The 16,997-nt window shown below is 40.4% G+C and overlaps 1 protein-coding gene across 1 annotated transcript; it reads right to left on the bottom strand.

Moving 5' to 3' along the window:
• Positions 1 to 13,940: 13,940 nt before the first annotated feature.
• Positions 13,941 to 14,873, bottom strand: LOC131428912 (uncharacterized). Its single transcript, XM_058592971.1, has one exon. The coding sequence runs from the start codon at positions 14,871 to 14,873 to the stop codon at positions 13,941 to 13,943; it is 933 nt and encodes a 310-aa protein (XP_058448954.1).
• Between the last annotated feature and the right edge of the window lie 2,124 nt (positions 14,874 to 16,997).

Raw genomic sequence — 16,997 nt, 5'->3', positions numbered from 1 at the left:
CCCTGCCGCATGCCTCCAGTAGCTCACTCCTTTGAGCCGCGAAACGGGAACATGCGAACAAGACGTGTTCAGCCGTCTCGATCTCGTCTGGGCAGCCAGGACATACAGGGGATGTCGCGTGGCCGAACCTGTGGAGGTACCATCTGAAGCACCCGTGGCCTGTGAGGAATTGCGTCAGGCCGAAGTTCACTTCTCCGTGAGGTCTATCTAACCAGCTCGAGACCCTAGGTATGAGCCGATGTGTCCACCTGCCCTTGGTTGAGCTGTCCCACTCTTGTTGCCATCTGCGTAGAGAAGCGGCTTTGGAGGCCCTACGGGCGTTCCTGTCTCCTCGCATGCTGTAGCGCTCCGCGTCTTCCTTCACTATCAGACTGATAGGCATCATGCTTGCAACCACGCAGGCCGCATCCCTCGATACAGTGCGGTATGCACTGATTACGCGAAGACACATCAGTCTATGCGTACTCTCCAGCATCTGTGCGTTGCGTTCCACATTCAGTGCCGACGCCCATACCGGGCTGCCGTACCTGAGGATCGAAACTGCCACTCCTGCCAGTAACCTTCGTTTACTGGAGCGCACAGGCGAGCTGTTGGCCATCAAACGAGAGAGCGCCGCGATCGCTGTTGATGCGCGCTTGCAGGCGTATTCAACGTGCTTGCTGAAACTGAGTTTGTCGTCAAGCATCACACCCAATTGCTTCAGTGATCTCTTGGAGGGGATCACGCAATCTCCGGCATGTACCAGCGCCTCCTGTTCCGATTTGCGGTTGTTTACCACCGTCATTTCTGTTTTGTGGTGCGCGAGTTGCAGTTTCCTGCTACGCAGCCAGTCCTCCACCAAGCAGATTGAGTGTGATGCACTCAGTTCGACCTCTTCGATGGATTCGCCGTAGACTGTCAGCGTGACGTCGTCCGCGAACCCGACTATCTTGACACCCGGAGGGAGCCTCAACCTCAGTACTCCATCGTACATTATATTCCACAGGATCGGGCCCAAGATAGATCCCTGTGGTACTCCAGCCGTGATTGGAGTGCTACGTGTGCCTTCGTCGGTCTCATAGAGCAATACTCGGTTCTGGAAGTAGCTTTCCAGAATCTTGTACAGCCCTTCCGGTACTCCTAGTCGAAGTAGGGAATCAGCAATGTCTGCCCAGCAAGCACTATTGAACGCGTTCTTGACGTCTAGCGTTACTACCGCACAGTAGCGGATCCCTCGTCGTTTGCGCTGTATAGCTACCTCCGCCGTGGTTACCACCGATGTTATGGCGTCCACCGTCGACCTGCCTCTGCGGAACCCGTACTGTTGACCGGACAGTCCTCCTGCCTCTTCTATGAAGGGGGCTAGCCTGTTGAGGATGATTTTCTCAAGGAGCTTACCCACAGTGTCTATCAGACAGATTGGTCTATACGCGGCAACTCTTTCGCACGGCATATTTGTATACTAGTATAAAGATGTATTCAACATCATCACTTCCACTTTCGCATTGCCGTTCGTAATTGAATGTGTTAGTGACGGTGCAAATTAATCCAACTTCTCGTGTGTGCCTTGTTTCGGCAACAGTTGCTCGGAAAATGGTAGGAAAGCGACAAAATTCAACTAGTTCTTTATGGTTATCTTTAGCACTTAAAAGTGCTATTTGAATGGGCCTGCTTGCTGGACTTCTTGGCTGCCTTTCTACGGGTTTTCGCTGTCATCTGTACGCAGAACGGAAAGCAGTGAGACGACAGGTCCTCGATGTTGCTCTCGTGTGTCTTGTTTCGGGAACAGATGCTCAGCAAACGGTAGGCAAAATGAACCACTCAACTTTTATATGGACGCTCTTGTATAGATGCAGACATCTCGGGTTCTGATTGGCTGGTGCTGTCATGGGTTAAATCAAACAGGTTTTTCAATAGTGTACTATTGAAAACCTTTAATGTTGTTGCAATACACGTTCAAGTTGAAAATTTTCGATTTTATTGGTAGTTAGATTATATAAATCCTTCTACAGATCACTGAGCTATGAGCTTTCAAAATACGAGAAAGGCAAACGCGCCTTATGAATTATCCTCTTTGACACCCGTTTGTACCAAACATTTAAGAAAAGTATAATTTTGAACTATTTGAGATTATGTCACACAACTGAGAATTTTATCATAAAATTGTGATCATATTTCCGATGGCATGTTGCAAGAATTATGTTGATTCATTAGATACAACAGGAGATATTCACGATCAAAAACTTATCACTCTCTCAGAGGGTAAATTTTGAAAAGGCGCCCCATAGTAAAGTAAGTCGTATTCACGACAAAAGGCAATAAATGTGAAATATCGAACTACAGAGGAATTGCCGCTTTGTGTGCTGTATCTAAACTCTTTGAATTAGTCGTTTTGGAATTCATCATACACAATTGCTCCAATTATATATCTTCAACTCAGCACGGTTTCATGCCAAAACAATCTACATCTACGAATCTTGTGTGTTATACTTCCTATGTCATTCAGTCGTTACAGGCGCGACAGCAGGTTGACGCTATATATACTGACTTCTCCACTGCTTTTGATAAAATAAATCACCAAATAGCTATTGCTAAACTCGGAAGACTTGGATTCAGCGGTCCTTTTTTGAACTGGCTGCAGTCTTATTTTATTAACCGTATTATGCTAGTTAAAATCGGCAACTGCACAGCCGCACCCTTCCTAACTAACTCGGGGGTACCTCAGGGTAGTCATCTCGGACCCTTTTTATTTTTGCTGTATCTGAATGATTTGAACCTTGCACTGCAATGTAAAAAACTATCATTCGCCGACGATTTTAAATTGTGTCATCCTATTAAAGACCTGGAAGATGCCAGATTCCTGCAGAAACAGTTAGATATCTTCTCCAGTTGGTGCGACCTCAATAGAATGGTTCTGAATGCTTCAAAATGTTCCGTAATTTCTTTCTCAAGTAAACGCACATTAGTTGTATTCGACTATACCATTTCCCAGACTATTCTCAAGCGAGAATCGACTTTCAAGGACTTAGGAGTTCTGTTGGATTCAAAACTTAATTTTAAGAATCACGTAGAGTATACGATCTCTAAGGCTTCCCAAATGCTAGGATTCATATTTCGCATTACAAAGAGCTTTAGTAACATATATTGTCTTAGGGGCTGTCCATAAAAGACGTCACGCCGCAAAGGGGAGGGGGGTATTTCATATAACGTGACCTTTTGTGACAGGGGGAAGGGGGGAGGATTTTGGAATGTGACGTCCAATATTTTCAATGAGCGCATTTTTTAAATACCTAATTATATTACTGCTTTGCCCTATTTCCTGAGAAAATCTCCACAATAAACGTTTAAATTCTATAGGAAAACGTGTATTTGTTGATGTAAAAGCTTCTTCTTGTAAATTCGGAAATGAGTGATGCAGGAAATCATTTCTGTTGTGATTAGCAAAAGTGCACGGAGGAGCGAGTAAATTAGCGCAATTAATAAATTTTGCCTAATATGAGTAAAAAAGGAAAAGATGCCTTCAAACGGTTTAATATAAGCTATGCACTGACAATTTTTTCAGTAATTTGATTTTCTAGCATTGATAACAGTATATTATAAGAATTTCTCTTATCTGATTCTGATGCAGTTTATTCAATTGTACTCCATTTGAAAAAGGGCGGGAGATCAACGATTTCAGACGTAGATCATGTCATGTCTTATCTTGATCATATGTGATTTTCCTCCACCAACATCAAAGCTAATCGAATAATCCAATGATTGAATTTACATAAATCAAGAATCATTTTAGTTCAAAATCACTACTCACTGTGTAACGAAAGATCAGTACCGATATTGATCGATGTGATTTAAAATTCACTGATCAACTGATCATGAAAAGATTCTCCGGCAGTGATCTCGTTTCGATGAGGTTTTGGTCTTTATTTTCTCAGCCCTGTATGCTACACTGAGGAAATATTATTCTTTACCTAAAACAATAATATATCTGTGTACCCCTAGAAGGAATAAAACAGATGATTTAAATGTTTCATCAATTCCAACCAAATACTTTCGTTTATTTATATAATTGATATTAATAAAATAATTACGAAGATTTTTTAGTTTTGGGGATATTTTTTAATCTAATGACAGCATGTAATAAATCGATTTTTCCCTCATATTTGTATGGTTTGTCATACATATTGAGATAAATTTTATTTATTTCGAATTCGTGACATGTGACATAGGGGAGGTGGGGGGTTTTTGCTTCTGTGACAATTTGTGACAAAGGGGGGGTGGGGAGTCAAAAATCGTCAAAAAAAGCGTGACGTCTTTTATGGACAGCCCCTTAAAGCACTATATTGTGCACTGGTTCGCTCTATACTCGAATATGCTGCAGTCGTCTGGGCTCCCTATTATCAACTCGACATCCAACGCATAGAAGCTATTCAGCATAAATTTATTCGGTTTGTCCTTCGCAGTCTTCCTTGGCGGGATCCCAACAACCTTCTCAGCTATAGTGAGCGCTGTAAACTTATCGATTTAGACTTGTTATCCGTACGTCGAGACATCTGTAGAGCTATTTTCGTGGCGGATTTGTTACAATCTCAAACTGATTGCCCCGAATTGTTACATAAACTGAGCCTAGCTATTAATTTTCGCAATCTCCGATCTCATCCATTTCTCAGAATTCAATCTGCTCGCACTAATTACGGCTATAACGAACCGTTTTCTAGTATGTGTCGTCTATTTAATCGATGTTCTCACTTGTTCGATTTTCACCTCACCATCTCGCAACACCGTGAAAAAATCGTTTCTGAATTACTTCTCTACTTCTTGAGTATTGAGGTTAGTAACGGGGATAGTTTTAATTATCAGTAATAAGTATATGACATGGTATCTGCTGGATTATTGTGATCTTTAACACTCCGCCTCTTCACAACCTCCACTGGAAACTAACTAGATTCGCTCGTCTAAATTAACTCGGTGGTCATTCACCATCCATTTTTCGATCACTAACCAGATCTTCATGCCGATTCTAATCCCGTCGTTTTCTCTGTCTTTCACCATCTTATTGGTCAATAATTAGATCTACATGCCGATTTTAACACCGTCGTTAGCCCACTCTCGCTTACCACCCCACCCCCTCATCAACCCTTATATAACATTTACTTTTTTCTTCTCTCACCTTTTAAGCAAGAGCGCTAATACCGCCCTGCAATGTTTAGTGTCATCAACTAGTTATAGATAGGGTAATGGATTTAGTTTTAATTGTTAGTGTTAAGCCCAAATGTATCTGTTGGATCATTGTAATCTGTTTATACAAATGATGAGGAGGTTTTATGCCTGCTGGAGAGAGAGAGAAAGAGAGAGAGAGAGAGAGAGAGAGAGAGAGAGAGAGAGAGAGAGAGAGAGAGAGAGAGAGAGAGAGAGAGAGAGAGAGAGAGAGAGAGAGAGAGAGATTACCAAATTTCATCTCCATCGGGCTTTTCTCTGCTCCAAAAGAAATAAATAAATAAAATAAATGAATATAACTCTGGAACTGGAAGTCGGATCCGGATGAAATTCAACTTTTTTCGGTTCAGTGTAAACGAAGTCAATAGTAGTTCTAATTATCGCTCTGTGGATTATCATTTTTATATAGTGTAAAACTATCGCAAAATTTTAAAATTTTATCGCGTTTAGTGAGTTTAGGTGCACCTCACTTCTGTAATATTCAGGATTTGTTTCGACAAAACGTTTGAAGCTGAATTTATCGCATAGAATATTCGTCTGAAACTAAAGTAGCTGCCATCTGAGTTATATACATTGAAGCCGTTCAGAACTCACGAGTACCTCAAGCACTCACGGCTCTGACATCTGATCACAACTCTCATCACAATGACAAGAAACAAGTGTGACGCTGATGTTTGTTTTAGTTCTTCTAGTTCGCGAGGCACCAAAATAGCATGCCGTTCTTGCTCTAAAAATTTACAAGTGAAATGCGCAAACTTGAGTATCTCGGCAGTTAAATTTTTTCGTGATTGCCCGGGAGTATACTGGTTGTGTCCCCAGTGCCGGGAACTATCTTATCGTAACGAGACTACTGATGAAACACTGCAGCTTATTCTTCAACGCACTACCTCGGCTCTAAAGTTAATTGGCTCTTTAGTGGATACTATGCAAGTTTTTTGTCGCATGTACACCAACACTTGTGCTAGACCTAGTTGCGTCCATCGTTCCGGACTACAGGATTATGCTGATCGCTCTGCCAACGATGGTGCTCGTTGTTTTTGAGCGACTAGACGACTTACATCTCGATTTGACTAACCTCTTCGAATCGATACTCGAGGACAACAATAAAAGGCCTCGCACCAGCAGCACGGGAAGACCATCTTTACCCCAAGCTGAGAAAATTCGGAGAATTGATGTTCCAATAGCAAATCAATCTATCTCAAAACCTACAGCTTCACTTGTTTCAGACATGATTACCAACGACAAATCTGCAAGTCCATCCCGTACCGTTGATGTAAACAATGTAGACACTGCCGTCATACCAGTGTCAGTTTCTATCGCTCATACCGTTCTTTCATCACCGTCATACATTGTCACCACCAATACCTGCAACACTGTCACTGCTCCGCCACCACCGCAAACCACTACAGTTTTACCTGCACCGCCCGTTAGCAGCACAGGCTCTCTACCAGACACTCTTCTAAACATAAACAATTATGCTGCTCCGCCACTGCCACCAACCACTACAGTACCACCGCCAACACCTCTTAAATCTTGCATCGTGAACAGCAGTTCACTTGATTTCAAGAACCACGTCGATTACGTAATTTCAAAGGCTTCCAAACTCTTAGGTTTTATGTTTCGAATTGCTAAAAGTTTTTGTAACATACACTGCTTAAAAGCCCTTTATTGTGCACTGGTCCGGTCAATCCTCGAATATGCATCTATTGTTTGGTCACCTCATTACCAAACTGACATCGATTGTGTTGAAGCTATTCAACGTAAATTCATTAGATTCGCTCTTCGCAATCTACCATGGAGTGATCCATTTAACCTTCCAAGCTACGTGGATCGCTGCCGCCTTATTGACTTGGATCTGCTGTCTGTTCGAAGGAATGTTCACAAGGCCGTTTTCATAGCGGACTTAATTCAATCGCGTATCGATTGTGCTGATCTCTTACGGTTGGTCAATTTCAACATTCATCTTCGCAGTCTTCGTTCACATCCGTTTCTTAGAATTCCCGCTGCTAGAACCAACTACGGGTATAATGAGCCTTTTTCTAGTATGTGTCGTTTATTTAATAGATGCTCCGATGGTTTTGATTTTCATCTATCCCGAAATGCAATAAAGCGATTGTAATTGTAATTCAGTTTAATCGAAGTCTTATATTGTACCACATGTAAACTAACTAATTCGCTCGCCTAAATTAACCCGGTCGTTCTTTCCTCTTTTTTCTGTCTTCCACCATCTATTTTGTTTTATCATTAATTTGATCTACATGCCGATTCTAACCCGGTCGTTTTTTCTGTCATCTTACATCGTTTTGATAACTAATTAGATCTACATGCTGTTTTTATCCCCGTCGTTTTTTCTGTCATCCAACATCTTTTTGATAACTAATTAGATCTACATGCTGATTCTAACCCCGTTGTTCGTTTGCGTTCGTTTAGCATCCCCTCCGCGAACCCTTGTATACCATTTATCTCTTCCCCTCTCTCTCACCTTTTTAGCAAGAGCACTTTTACTAATCTGTTTCGCGTGGTGTCTTCAACTAGTTATAGTGTTATAAATTTTGTTTTAACTGTTAGTTTTAATTCTAGTGTTAAGCCTAATGTATCTGTTGGATCATTGTAATCTGTTGATATAAATAATGAGGAGGATTTATGCCTGCTGGAGAAAGAGATTGACAAATCTCATCTCCAACGGGCTTTTCCCTGCTCACAAATAAACAAAAAATAAACAAATTAATTCCGTATGGGACCGGAAGACCTTTCATTTGAATCTATGTTTGTGGAAATCGGTCAAGCCATCGCTGAGAAAAGTGAGTGAGATCTATTTTGGTATATATGACACTATTTCCGATACTTCCGGAACCGGATAACGGGAACCAGCATAGCCGAAATCGGTTTGATTAGTTGTCTACTGTTAATGACTATCGATTTGTGTAGTTTTGAGACCAGTTTAGATTTGTTTTTTATGTTTTATGTTTCGCCGGTTTAAGTGACGGTGTACAATATTGAACACAATTTACCCTATAACTCTTGAACTGGAAGTCGGACCCGGATGAAATTTATTAATTAGGTATGGGACCGGAAGACCTTTCATTTGAATCTAAGTTTGTGGAAATCGGTTAAACAATCGCTGAGAAAAGTAAGTGAGATCTATTTTGGTATATATGACCACTATTTCCGGTACTTCCGGAACCGGATACAGGGAACCAGGATAGCCGAAATTGGTTTGTTTAGTTGCCTACTGTTAATGACTATCGATTTGTGTAGTTTTGAGACCAGTTTAGATTTGTTTTTTATGTTTTATGTTTCGCCGGTTTAAATGACGGTGTACAATATTGAACACACTTTACCCTATAACTCCGGAACCGGAGGTCGGATCTGGATTAAATTCAAGAATTTCATACGAGACCGGAATACCTTTCATTTGAATCTCAGTTTGTGGAAATCGGTCTAACCATCACTTAGAAAAGTGAGTGAGATCTATTTTGGTATATATGACCACTATTTCCGGTACTTCCGGAACCGGATACCGGGAACCAGGATAGCCGATATCGGTTTGATTAGTTGCCAACTGTTAATGACTATCGATTTGTGTAGTTTTGAGACCAGTTTAGATTTGTTTTTTATGTTTTATGTTTCGCCGGTTTAAGTGACGGTGTACAATATTGAACACACTTTACCCTATAACTCCGGAACCGGAGGTCGGATCCGGATGAAATTCAGGAATTCCATATGAGACCGGAAGACCTTTCATTTAAATCTAAGTTTGTGGAAATCGGTCAAACAATCGCTAAGAAAAGTAAGTGAGATCTATTCTGGTATATATGAAAACTATTTCCGGTACTTCCGGAACCGGATACCGGGAACCAGGATAGCCGGAATCGGTTTGTTTAGTTGCCTACTGTTAATCACTATCGATTTGTGTAGTTTTGAAAAATGTTTAGAAATTTTTTTTACGTATTTTGTTTCGCCGGTTTAAGTGACGGTGTACAATTTTGAACGAACTTTACCCTATAACTCTGGAACTGGAAGTCGGATCCGGATGAAATTCATTAATTCCGTATGGGTCCGCAATACCTTTCATTTGAATTTAAGGATGTGGAAATCGGTCAAACCATCGCTGAGAAAAGTGAGTTAGATCTATTTTGGTATATATGACCACTATTTCCGGTACTTCCGGAACCGGATACCGGGAACCAGGATAGCCGAAATCGGTTTGTTTATTTGCCTACTGTTAATGACTATCGATTTGTGTAGTTTTGAGACCGGTTTAGAATTTTTTTACGTATTTTGTTTCGCCGGAATCGGTTTGTTTAGTTGCCTACTGTTACTGACTATCGATTTGTGTAGTTTTGAGACCAGTTTAAAAATTTTTATTTGGTTTATGTTTCGCTGGTTTAAGTGACGGTGTAAAATATTGAACACACTTTACCCTAGAACTCTGGAACTGGAAGCCGGATCCGGATGAAATTCATTAATTCCGTATGGAACTGGAAGACCTTTCATTTGAATCTAAGTTTGTGGAAATCGGTCAAACCATCGCTGAGAAAAGTGAGTGCGATCCATTTTGGTATATATGACCACTATTTCCGGTACTTCCGGAACCGGATACCGGGAACCAGGATAGCCGAAATCGGTTTGTTTATTTGCCTACTGTTAATGACTATCGATTTGTGTAGTTTTGAGACCGGTTTAGAATTTTTTTACGTATTTTGTTTCGCCGGAATCGGTTTGTTTAGTTGCCTACTGTTACTGACTATCGATTTGTGTAGTTTTGAGACCAGTTTAAAAATTTTTATTTGGTTTATGTTTCGCTGGTTTAAGTGACGGTGTAAAATATTGAACACACTTTACCCTAGAACTCTGGAACTGGAAGCCGGATCCGGATGAAATTCATTAATTCCGTATGGAACTGGAAGACCTTTCATTTGAATCTAAGTTTGTGGAAATCGGTCAAACCATCGCTGAGAAAAGTGAGTGCGATCCATTTTGGTATATATGACCACTATTTCCGGTACTTCCGGACCCGGATTTTGGGAACCAGGATAGCCGGAGTCGGTTTGTTTAGTTGCCTACTGTTAATGACTATCGATTTGTGTAGTTTTTAAAATAGTTTGTAAATTTTTTACGTTTTTTGTTTCGCCGGTTTAAGTGACGGTGTACAATATTGAACACACTGTACCCTATAATTCCGGATCCGGAAGTCGGATCCGAATGAAATTCAGGAATTAATTATGGGACCGGAAGACCTTCCAATTGAATCTAAGGTTGTGGATATCGATCAAACCATCACTGAGAAAATTGAGTGAGATCCATTTTGGTATATATAACCACTATTTCCGGTACTTCCGGAACCGGATACCGAGAACCAGGATAGCCGGAATCGGTTTGTTTAGTTGTCTACTATTAATGACTATCAATTTATGTAGTTTTGAGACCAGTTTAGAAATTTTTTTATGTCTTTTGTTTCGCCGGTTAAAGTGACGGTGTACAATATTGAACGAACTTTACCCTATAACTCAGGAAGTGGAAGTCGGATCCGGATGAAATTCATTAATTTTGTATGGGACCGGAAAACCTTTCCTTTGAATCTAAGTTTGTCAAAATCGGTCTAGCCATAACTGAGAAAAGTGAGTGAGATCTATTTTGGTATATATGACCACTATTTCCGGTACTTCCGGAACCGGATACCGGGAACAAGGATACCCGGAATCGGTTTGTTTAGTTGCCTACTGTTAATGACTATCGATTTGTGTAGTTTTGAGACCAGTTTAGAATATTTTTAAAGTGTTTTGTTTCGCCGGTTTAAGTGTCGGTGTACAATATTGAACACACTTTACCTTATAACTCCGGAACCGGAAGTCGGATCCGGATGAAATTCAGGATTTCCATATGGGACCGGAAGACCTTTCATTTGAATCTAAGTTTGTGGAAATCGGTCGAGCCATCACTGAGAAAAGTGAGTGAGATCCATTTTGGTATATATGACCACTATTTCCGGTACTTCCGGAATCGGATACCGGGAACCAGGATAGCCGGAACAACGTTTTCAGTAACGATCGGGAGCTCCATACATCTGATAAAAATTCGGGGGGAGGTGTTCTTATTGCTTCTTTAGCAGAATTTGACGCCGAAATGATAACCACTACGAAATTAAAAGAATTTGAACACGTATGGGTAAGAATTCATTTAGCAGGTGAAACACATATTTTTGTTTCAGTATATTTTGCTCCTAACAATGCCCAAAAAGCACCATATGAAAAGTTTCTGCATGTTGCTGATGAAATCATGACTAAGCTTCCATCGGAAGTTAAAGTTCATATATATGGAGACTTTAATCAGCTCAATATCGACTTTATTCCAGACGCAGAAAATGATAGCATTTTACTTCCTCTCGTTATATTATTACATATTCGACAAAATATCCGGTTTAGGTCTTAATCAAATTAATCATGTAAAAAATCAGCAAAACTGTTACTTAGATTTTTATTTACTAATATTCACGATGATTTCTGTGTAATAGAATCACCAGCTTCATTGTGGAAAAATGAAGCTTTTCATGCAGCAATCGAATTCTCAATATTTATACATCAGATTAATAGACCCGACGACTACGAGTATGAGGACTTTTTTGATTATCACTCAGCAAATTATGATAGTATTAGTCGTAAGCTACGAGAAATAGATTGGCAAGAACTCCTTAGAAACGAAGGAAATGTCGAAATTTCTGTCGATATATTCTACGCACGGCTGTACGACATAATAAATGAACATGTCCCATTAAAGAAAATTAGGCGACAAAATAATTCAAAGTATCCTGTTTGGTATAACGAGCATATTAGAAACCTAAGAAATTATACACGAAAACATTGGTAATAACTCACAAAAAATTTGTAATCTTTTCGCTAAATTTTTTCAACAAATCTACACGAAGTTTTCTGAAGATGACCGCGATCGTGAATATTTTAATTTCTTTCCAGAGTTTACTGAAGATATTAATGTAAATCAAATCGAAGTGCTAGACATAATAGATGCCCTAAACAAATTGGATGTCTCTAAAAGTACTGGACCTGATGGGATTCCACCCAAATTTATGAAAAAAATAGCATTAGATCTTGCAACCCCTTTGTGCTGGCTATTTAATAATTCGCTTCAGTCTGGAGTTTTTCCAGATACGTGGAAAAACTGTTTCCTTATACCAATTTTCAAAATTGGGAAAAAAGCAGACATATGCAACTATCGGGGGATCTCTATTCTTTCTTGCATTCCGAAGCTCTTTGAAGCGATCGTTAATGACAAACTGTTTAGTCAAATAAAAAATAGAATTACTCACATGCAACATGGATTTTTCAAAGGACATTCCACTAATACTAATTTACTTGAATTCGTTCACTATACCCTGACCGCTATGGACAAGGGAAATTACATTGAAGCTCTTTATACAGATTTCAGTAAAGCATTCGATCGTGTTGACATACCCATGCTTATGTTCAAATTACAGAAATTGGGAATCTTACCAGGTCTTCTTAAATGGTTGGAATCTTATCTAACAAATCGTCAACAAATTGTAAAATTTAAGGGTAAAAAGTCGAGCCCCACTCACGTAAGTTCAGGGGTCCCCAAGGGATCTCATTCAGGTCCTCTTTTATTTATCTTGTTTGTTAACGACATTTCCTTTCTTTAAAAACAAATAAAAATTCTAATATACGCAGACGATATAAAATTATTTTTAGAAATAGAGAAAAGTGAGGATGCCAAAGTTTATCAAGAAGAAATTCTTTCTTTTCATACATGATGTAACAAAAGTCTTCTTCAACTAAATGTGAAAAAATGCAGTAGAATAACATTCAGTAAAAAACGTGTAGCACAGGGAGAACAGCAGAAGAACTTACGGTTTTTATTACAGAGCGACGATAGTGTACCGTTTCTGCAGTTTTATGCACTTCTACGTGGGACTGACGGACTTCGGAGATTCGACGATGATCCGGTGCAGTAATTCCCGAAAAGCTTATTTTATTGACTTCACTCTCACTTTTTGCATTAAAACTACTATATTATATTTAACTTAGCTAACTTTTACATTTATAATTAATTTAACTAAATTTGATGTGACGGGTTAAATTCGCGCACTCTGCCTTACATACTGTTCTATACACTTCACTCGCTGGGTTGACGTCTTCCTTGATCAGCTGACGAATAAGAGAATTTTATGTGGTCGGCGACCCTTTTTATAATGGTGTGTCCGGAAACACAGGTTGTCCATCATGGCTGTCCTATCTTATGTTTCGGTGAGACGATCGATGAACGTGAGATGGCGAATGAGATATTGAGATCTTCTCTCTGCGACGACAATCAGATGGCGCGCGGATGTAACATTTTCGGCATGCACGAACATACTGCCCCCGTCAGAAAGTGTGGACTCGCCAATACACTTTTTGATGAAGTGAATGTAATCCTTTGTATGTTTATGGTGTTGAAACGTTTCTCGTGTGATGGTTTGTTGATGACCGTCAATCCGGAGCATGAAATGAGCCAAAATAGAAGACCCGGTAGATGGTTTTTTTTGGAAAGTAAGATGTTAGACTGGTTCTTACCTTGTCTCAACATTATGTGAGCCCTAATCATATTGAATTTCAGCAGCTGATTGTAGAAACGGCTAAGTAAATCTCCGCTGCATATGATGCGATCCGATGCAATTGTGAGGAAGATTTGAAGACGAATGGTGCATCATAAATGATGTTGTGGTTTGTTTACATCTAGGTTGATTTGGCACAGGTAAGTGATTCATTTCTTTCTAGTGGCGACGAGATAGGCAGCAGACATATTTTTGATACAGGTCGAGTGTAACGACCGGTAGGTGTTAGTAATGTCACTACGCGTGTTGTTCCGTCGTCACCAGGATGAAGTTGAATTATTCGTCCAGTTTTCCAGCTCATCGGTGGGGCATTTTCGTCCTTAATTATTACCAACTGATTTTCTTGTAGGTGCACAGGCGGATTGTACCATTTTGTACGGGTTTGTAATGTTGATGAATATTCAAGATGCCATCGTTTCCACAGTTGTTGGTATAATTTTTGCGTTTGTTGCCATTGTCGTAATCGGTTGAAGGGAATATCAATCACATTATTGTCCGGGACAGCCTTGAGCGCGGTGCCAACTAAAAAATGTCCTGGGGTAAGTACTTCATAATCGTTTGCGTCATCGGACATTGGCACAATCGGTCTGGAGTTGAGACAGCATTCGATTTGTGTCAGCAGTGTTTCCATAGAATCGTAGGCAAGTGTATGAGTGCCAAGAACTCGAACGAAATGTTTTTGCGCTGATGATATTGTGGCTTCCCATAGGCCACCGAAATGCGATGCTTTTGGTGGATTGAAATGCCACTGAATTCCATTGTCAGCACATTCTTGAGCGATTTGTTGATTATGCCCTTTGGTTTTAACTAGTTGACGAAGTTCGTTGGCTGCTCCGATAAAGTTTCGACCGTTGTCGCTGTATATTTCTGAGCACAAACCACGACGTGAGACAAATCTACGTAGCGCTTCGATGAATTTTGCGGTGCTTAAATCGCCAACAAGTTCAAGGTGCACAGCCTTCGTTGCAAAACACACAAAAACTGCTACATATGCCTTGGTAGGTGCAGCTCGTCGATGCGGTGGTTTTAGCTGAATAGGTCCCCAATAATCCATGCCGGTAACTGTGAATGGTCGAGTTGCAGTTACTCGTGATGCAGGTAATTCAGCCATAAATTGCTCTACAAGCTTGGGACGAGCTCGGAAGCAAACTACGCATTGATGAACAATTCGACGTACAAGTGTTCTGCCCCCGGTGATCCAATATCGTAAGCGAAGTAGGTTGAGCAGAAGTTGAGGCGCTGCGTGCAGATGTTTTTCGTGATGGTAGCGCACGAGTAAAACTGAGAATTGATGCGATGCTGGGAGAAGAATTTGATGTTTGCTGTCATATTGCTGACTTGATTTTCCAAGTCTGCCACCGATTCGAATGAGTTGATCTGCATCTATGAACGGGTGAAACCAACGTATACGAGATTTGGAGGACACTGGTTGCGCATGCTGAAGGGCTTCATACTCGTTACCAAATGTTTGCTGCTGAATCAGTCGGATAATCGCCGTTTCTGCTTCTTTGTACTCTTTTGCCGTTATTTTTTCAGCTTCTGCCGCTCTCGTTGAATTCCTCCGACAGTTTTGCAAAAATCGACGACAATATGCTAGTACTCGAATCATACGCTGGAAATTAGAGAAGTTTTCTATAAACTGCATGCACCTGACTTGATACTTACTCTTGGAAGTCAAACAGTTAAAAAATGCGAAAGAATTAAGGACTTAGTAATAATACTAGATTCTAAAATGACTTTTGTTGACCATTATAATACAATCATAAACAGAGCCAATAACATGCTAGGATTCATAAAACGATTTTGTTACTGTTTTCACGATCCGTATACAATTAAAACATTATACATTGCCTATGTTCGGTCAGTACTAGAATACTGTAGCTTAGTTTGGTCACCTTACTTAATCACATGGGAAGATCGAATAGAATCAGTTCAAAAACAATTTTTGTTATTTGCACTTCGTAAATTAGGTTGGACAAGACTTCCTCTTCCGTCATATAAAGCCCGCTGTATGCTGATAAGTATTCAAACATTAAAAGAACGCAGAGAATTTTCAATGGTCTCATTTGTAAATGACATTGTCTCGAATCGCATAGATTCCAGTCAACTCCTGTCCAAACTAAATTTTTATGTGCCGTGATCTTTGCAGAAATAAACAATTTTGAAACAGCTAAACCTCACGTACCTTCCAAGGACGAAACAACTCTCGATCCAAAGCTACGGGACCAACTCAGAATCGATCACCTGAACTACGAGGAAAAACAAAAACTACTGTTAAGCATAACGAAATACCAAAATGTGTTCTATCTCGAAGGCAATGATCTAACATTTACAAACGCGGTCAAGCATCGAATAGAAACAACCGACGAGATCCCAGTCCTCGCAAAAAGCTACAGGTACCCTTACTGCCACAAGCAAGAGGTACAAAAGCAAATCTCGAAGATGCTCGAGCAAGGAATTATCCGCCCGAGTAGCTCACCATGGTGCTCGCCGATCTGGATAGTTTCCAAAAAGCCCGACGACTCTGGAGAGCAAAATAGGCGATTGGTAGTGAGCTACCGAAAACTTAATGAAAAAACCCCAGCTGACAAATATTCGTTACCTAATATAACCGAAATATTAGATAAACTCGGTAGATGTGAATATTTTACAACATTGGCCCTTGCTTCTGGCTTCCACCAAATCGAGGTTCACCCAAAAGACGTCCCTAAAACGGCATTTTCCGTCGAACATGGGTTATACGAATACCTTCGCATGCCATTCGGTCTCAAAAATGCTCCCGCCACTATCCAGCGCGTAATGGATAACGTGCTGAGAGATTTGATCGGCAAATATTGTCTAGTATACATGGACGACATAACTGTCTTTTGAACATATCTGCAAGAGCATATCGAAAATCTTTCTTGGTCATATCGTGACAAATGACGGCGTTCTGCCAAACCTAGACAAAATTACAGCCATACAAAACTAGCCCGTACCTAGAAACCAAAAAGAACTAAAAAGCTTCCTCGGAATCCTAGGGTACTACAGACGTTTTGTACGCGACTTCGCGAAAATAACCAAGCCACTGACGTCACAGCCACGTAAGGGCGAGGCAGTAGAACACACCTCCTTATTCTTGAAACATTCGAAACATGCAAAATCTTCTCACCTATAGCGACATCTTACAGTACCCAGA

The sequence above is a fragment of the Malaya genurostris genome, chromosome 2 (assembly GCF_030247185.1).
Source record: "Malaya genurostris strain Urasoe2022 chromosome 2, Malgen_1.1, whole genome shotgun sequence".
Classification (NCBI taxonomy): domain Eukaryota; kingdom Metazoa; phylum Arthropoda; class Insecta; order Diptera; family Culicidae; genus Malaya; species Malaya genurostris.
This window is presented reverse-complemented; position numbering and strand designations above follow the sequence as displayed.